The sequence below is a fragment of the Monodelphis domestica genome, chromosome 2 (assembly GCF_027887165.1).
Source record: "Monodelphis domestica isolate mMonDom1 chromosome 2, mMonDom1.pri, whole genome shotgun sequence".
NCBI lineage: Eukaryota > Metazoa > Chordata > Mammalia > Didelphimorphia > Didelphidae > Monodelphis > Monodelphis domestica.
The window spans coordinates 265,071,375-265,077,790 of NC_077228.1; the positions used below are offsets into that span (position 1 = coordinate 265,071,375).

The 6,416-nt window shown below is 37.7% G+C and overlaps 1 protein-coding gene across 1 annotated transcript; it reads right to left on the minus strand.

The window, feature by feature from the left end:
* Window positions 1-989: 989 nt before the first annotated feature.
* LOC100023412 (olfactory receptor 11A1) lies at window positions 990-1,943 on the minus strand. Its single transcript, XM_001374928.2, has one exon. The coding sequence runs from the start codon at window positions 1,941-1,943 to the stop codon at window positions 990-992; it is 954 nt and encodes a 317-aa protein (XP_001374965.2).
* Between the last annotated feature and the right edge of the window lie 4,473 nt (window positions 1,944-6,416).

Sequence of the window (6,416 nt, forward strand, 5' to 3'; positions counted from 1 at the left end):
CTTGATAGCATACTTCAGAATCTCAGAACTTTGTTGGTCCATACACATTTCATTCTTTATACATGTGTTGAAGTTCAGAAAAATTTTTGTTGTTTTATATTTAAGGAGGGTAAGGGAGAGAGAATATAGTCTTTTCCTATTCAACAAACTGTCCACAAGAAAATGCAAATACATTGTACAACCATTCAAAGAGTCTTACCCTGCCCAGGAATAATAGATATACTCAGTATCAGACCTGTATCTTTATTGCAGAGGGATATAAATCAATAAATGAAGAAGTGGCAATGAGGTTGTTGCATCATAGATATATCAGAAATAAGTATATTTTAGAGGAATCAACCAATCAATCAACAAATAAATATTTATTCAGCATCTACTATTAATTCAGGTGTTGTGTTTGGTTCTGAGCATACAATGACAACAAGGAAAGGGTCCCTGCCTTCATGGAGTATGTAACATATTTCAAAGAGATAATGTGCACATATGGAAGTATATACAAAATAGAAACAAAATTAAATAAATACAAAGTAATTTGGGGAATGAGTGCTGATAGCTGAGGGTAAAGGAAAGAAAGCAGGCACAATACTTGAGGGGAATTAAGCTTGTTGGAAAGTGATTCATGATTGAAGGACGGCAAAATAAGCATAGCTTTTGAGTTGAAAAAAGAGATGGGACAGTCTTAGTGAGGGAAATAAATATTCCTTGGGATCTAGGAAGCAAGATGTATACTTCATTTTCTAAGGTGAGATTATTCAACAATGAATTTAAACTGTCTCCCCTTAAAACTCTGCCTAGTGTTGTGATGGTAAAAAGTTGTGTTTTTTTTCCAGACATACTAAATGGAAATCATTTTCCCAAGCAGAGAGTTGATATGGAGAATCTCAGAAAAGTACAAACTAAACAAAGTTGTCATCTCTCCCATATAGTCTGGGAAGATTTACTAGAGGAAACATTCAAAGGACAGGACAGAACTACCATCACTCCTTGTTTCAGGCTGAATTGCCTTGTTGTTTATTGCAAAGCAGCTTCTTGAGAGCTTGATGGACTTCTTTGTTCCTTAGGGTGTAGATCACAGGATTAAAGATGGGGGTGACCACAGTGTAGAGCAGAGCAAAGACCTTAGAGAGAAGCTGAGAGTGAATAGCAGAGGGTGCTATATACATGACCATAAGTGTCCCATAGAAAGTGGACACCACAGCCAGGTGGGAAGAGCATGTAGAGAAGGCCTTCTTTCGGCTGGCCCCCGTGGGTACTTTCAGCACGGCCATAAGAATGCGAGCATAGGAAATCAAGATTAAACCAAATGGAATAGTCAAGCAGATTACAGAGAGGATGAATGTCGTTGCTTGTGCCACTTGAGGGTCAGAGCAGGCTAGTCCCACTATGGGCATGAAATCACAATAGAAGTGGTTAATGTGGTTGGAGCCACAGAATTTCAGCTGTGCCATCAGAACCACAACTAGACCATCTACTACAAAACCAGTTAACCATGCTGTGACTACCAGACACACACACTGCTTGGATCCCATCAGGAGTGTATAATGGAGTGGGTAGCAAATGGCCAGGTAGCGGTCATAGGCCATGATAGCCAGAAGGAAGCATTCAGATGTGGCCAGTGAGCCAAAAATGAAGAATTGGAGTAAGCAACCAGCTAGAGAGATGGCCTCCTTCTTCCTCAAGAAACCTGCTAGCATTTTGGGCACTACTGTGGAGGTGTAGAGTATCTCTAGGAATGAGAGATTGACCAGGAAGAAATACATGGGTGTGTGAAGCCCTGAGGAGCTGACCACTGCCACTATAATCAACATGTTCCCCAGGATGATGGTTATATAAATAATGGTGGAGAAAATGAAGAAGAGGAGGTGCAGGTCTGGGAGTTCAGAGAAACCAAGGAGGATAAATTCAGTGATGGTAGATTGATTCCCAGTGAAAGTAATTTCCATCAAGGCCATGTCAAGCTGCTTTCAATTAATGAGCACAGAGAGGAGACTTCAAAGCATCTCAGAATCTCCGGAAGAGTCTGGATCTGAGGTTAGTGGTGATAGGAAAATAAAAAATGGGTAGATCTTCAGGAATTTTTTATGTACACATCCCATTTCTCTAAATTCCCAGTAAATCTTTGCAATTAAATATCTCAAACTCAGCAGGACCAAAAATTTAATTCATCACTCATTGGAATTCAAGCTAATTGAGAGCAGAGATTTTTTTTTCATCTTCATGCCCTAGCACTTAGCACATCACTTTACACATAGTAGGGATTTGATAATATTTGTTGGATTGGGTTGAATTAGATCATTTCTTCCATAAAATAAATTTCCTTTCCCAACTAGCCTATCTCTATGAACAGCACCATTATTATCTCTGTCACCAAAACTCAAAATAATAGATTCTAATTTGGTTTCTGTTTTCTCTTCATCCCCTAAATACAATAAGTGAGTCACCCAGTGCTAGCAATTCACCTTTTACAACATCTCTCATATTCATTATTTTCTGATAGATACAGCACTGGACTTTAAATCAAGAAGACCTGAATGCAAATACAGTCTCAGACACCTCCTAGATGTTATTCCTTAGTAAGTCACTTTACCTTTGCCCATCACCATTCCTTTATCTATTAAGTGAGAATAATAATAGCCTTTATCTCTCAGGGTTGTAAGAGTTGAGATATTTGTAATGAGACAATATTTTTAAAGCACTTCACAAACCATAAAGTGGTTATTGTTATTCCCATTGTTATCAAGTCTAGACCATAAAATTCATACCTGGATTACTTTCCAAATCAGCCTCCAGTTTCTCCCAGCTCCAAACCATCCTTCATTCACTTTCAAACTAATTTTCCTTAAATATCACTTTGAGCATGTCACTCCCTTGCTAATTCATTTTTTAAAACACTTGCCTTCCATCTTAGAATCAATATTGTGTATTTGTTCTAAGGCAGAAGAGTGGTAAGGGCTAGTAATGGGGGCTAAGTGACTTGCCCAGAGTCACATAGTTAGGAAGTGTCTGAGATCAGATTTGAACCTAGGATCTCTCATCTCTAGGTCTGGCTCTCAACCCAATGAGCTACCCACTGATAATTCATTTTAAATGATTCAGAATTGCCTTCAACTTTTCATCAAGTAGGAGCTTTCTTGTTGGAGATAATGAAATAGAATTCATTTAACAAGGCAGGGCAATAACCAGATGATATCTTTAGCTGCCCCCAAAATCTCATATTTTCTGAAAAGTTATTTCCTACATTACGTAACCCTACCTTATTTGTTTGGTTTCCCTACAGTATATTCTATTGTATTGTGGAGATAATTTTAGGGTTGTGGCTTAAAATCTAAATTAATTAGTTGCCAGAGGAAAAATCCCAAATAAAGTACCCAAGTCAGTCTGGAAATTTATGGTAATTTTAATTAATATGGAGGGAAGGATTTTAAGGAAAAAGAGGGAAGAGGGTATAAAATTTCTCCCACCTGGCCTGTGCCAGGGGAAGTTCAAGATCTCTACCGCTAGGTTTCTGAAGGAGATTAGAGGCTTCTAAGAGGATAAAGTTTGGAAAGTAAAGGAAGAAAAACTCAGCCAGAAACTCACCACCAAAACAGACAATAGCTGTAGCCACACCAAGATGCCAAAAGGTCCAGCATGCTGCCACCAGGCCCCTCTCCATAGCCAAAGGTACCAGAGAGAGGAAGTGATGCAAAATATATAGACCTTTTACTCTTGTGTCCCCTCCTCTAAATTTTCACATCTACCAATCATATCAGAGGCTTTTTTCCAGGACTGCCCATTCTTTAGTTCTCATCTTCTTTGATTAGATTGTGTCTTTTTGAGTTACTTAACACTTATTTTTTAAGTTCACATTTTGTTAGTTACTTAACCTTTTTGTGATTAATTTACCCTTTATAGTTACTTAACACCTTTTTGTATTAAGATTTTAAAATAGACTTAGCTTTAAGTTCTAGCTTCATTATAAAGTAAGAACTAAGTACCTTCATTATTCAATCAGGAGATTACAATTTTATCTTCACCATAAAGTAAGATCTAAGTAGGGTGGAGTAATCTAAATTTCACAGTATTCAATGACTCTAACACTAGGTCCTTACCAGTTCATCAAAAATTTAGGTCCTGAAAAAAAAACACAAATGATGGGGGCCTTGCAGTCCCAGACCTCAAACTATATTACAAAGCAGCAGTCATCAAAACAATTTGGTACTGGCTAAGAGAAAGGAGAATCAGTGGAAAGACTAGGGGCAAGCAACCTCAGCAAGACAGTATACGATAAACCCAAAGATCCCAGCTTTTGGGACAAAAATCCACTATTCGATAAAAATTGCTGGGAAAATTGGAAGACAGTATGGGAGAGATTAGGAATTGATCAACACCTCACACCCTACACCAAGATAAATTCAAAATGGGTGAATGACTTAAACATAAAGAAGGAAACCATAAGTAAATTGGGTAAACACAGAATAGTATACATGTCAGACCTTTGGGAGGGGAAAGACTTCAAAACCAAGCAAGACTTAGAAAGAATCACAAAATGTAAAATAAATAATTTCGATTACATCAAATTAAAAAGCTTTTGTATAAACAAAACCAATGTAACTAAAATCAGAAGGGAAACAACAAATTGGGAAAAAATCTTCATAGAAACCTCTGACAAAGGTTTAATTACCCAAATTTATAAAGAGCTAAATCAATTGTACAGAAAATCAAGCCATTCTCCAACTGATAAATGGGCAAGGGACATGGATAGGCAGTTTTCAGATAAAGAAATCAAAACTATTAATAAGCACATGAAGAAGTGTTCTAAATCTCTTATAATCAGAGAGATGCAAATAAAAACAACTCTGAGGTATCACCTCACACCTAGCAGATTGGCTAACATGACAGCAGAGGAAAGCAGTGAATGCTGGAGGGGATGTGGCAAAGTAGGGACATTAATTCATTGCTGGTGGAGTTGTGAACTGATCCAACCATTCTGGAGTGCAATTTGGAACTATGCCCAAAGGACGATAAAAGAATGTCTACCCTTTGATCCAGCAATAGCACTGCTGGGTTTGTACCCCAAAGAGATAATGGGGAAAAAGACTTGTACAAGAATATTCATAGCTGCGCTCTTTATGGTGGCCACAAATTGGAAAACGAGGGGATGCCCTTCAACTGGGGAATGGCTGAAAAAATTGTGGTATCTGTTGGAGATGGAATACTATTGTGCTAAAAGGAATAATAAAGTGGAGGAGTTCCATGGAGACTGGAACAACCTCCAGGAAGTGATGCAGAGCGAGAGGAGCAGAACCAGGAGAACATTGTACACAGAGACTAATACACTGTGGTATAATCAAACGTAATGGACTTCTCCATTAGTGGCAGTGTAATGTCCCTGAACAATCTGCAGGGATCTAGGAGAAAAACACTATCCATAAGCAGAGGACAAACTGTGGAAGTAGAAACACCGAGGAAAAGCAACTGCCTGACTACAGCGGTTGAGGGGACAGGTCAGAGGAGAGACTCTGAACGAACACTCTAATGCAAATACTAACAACATGGCAATGGGTTCGAATCAAGAACACATGTGATACCCAGTGGAATCACGCTTCAGCTATGGAGGGGGGGAGGAAAAGAAAATGATCTTTGTCTCTAATGAATAATGCTTGGAAATGATCAAATAAAATATTATGTAAAGAAAAAAAAATGTAGGTCCGTTCTTCTTTAAAGAAAGTCTTATGAGGCATACTTTCTTGCTTGCTTCTCTTTTTGAAGACTTTTAATGATAGAGAATTCATTTATGTGAGAAGCAGTCCCCTGCGTTGTTAGATAGATTTAATTGTTGGGAAATATGATCTCATATTGAGTCAAAATATGCCTTGAGTCTTTATAACTTTCATCCATTAATCCTAGGTCTCCCCTCTGGAAAGACAAAAAATATCTAATCCTTCTTCCACCTGACAATCCTTTAAATTTTTTAAAGTAATTATGCATCCCTTCCCCCTCCAAAGTATTTTCTTCTTCTTACTAAACATCCCAATTCCTTTTATTGATCTCCATTTAATCTGGTTTCAAAACCCTTCACCTTGTTATGAACATGTGCAATTTTTTAAGTGTTTTTTGGATTGTCACTCTGATTACTGGACATAATATTACAGATAAGGTCTGACCATGCTGAAGTCAAGTGGACTTTCAGATCCCTTCTAATAGACACTATGCTATTCCTAATATAACCTAAGTTTTCATTCATTTTGCTTCCATGTTACACTTTTGACTTTTATGATCTTTTTTCTCTTTTTTTTCCTTAGGTAATTTCACAATTTCCCCTAGTAGAGGCTGTGACCCTCCCCCCAGCTTAGGTATAATGTCCAAGAAATGAAATGGAAATTGAGCTGCTGAAAACAAAAATCTGTTTAGTGGTGACAGAAAAATCTCTCTTT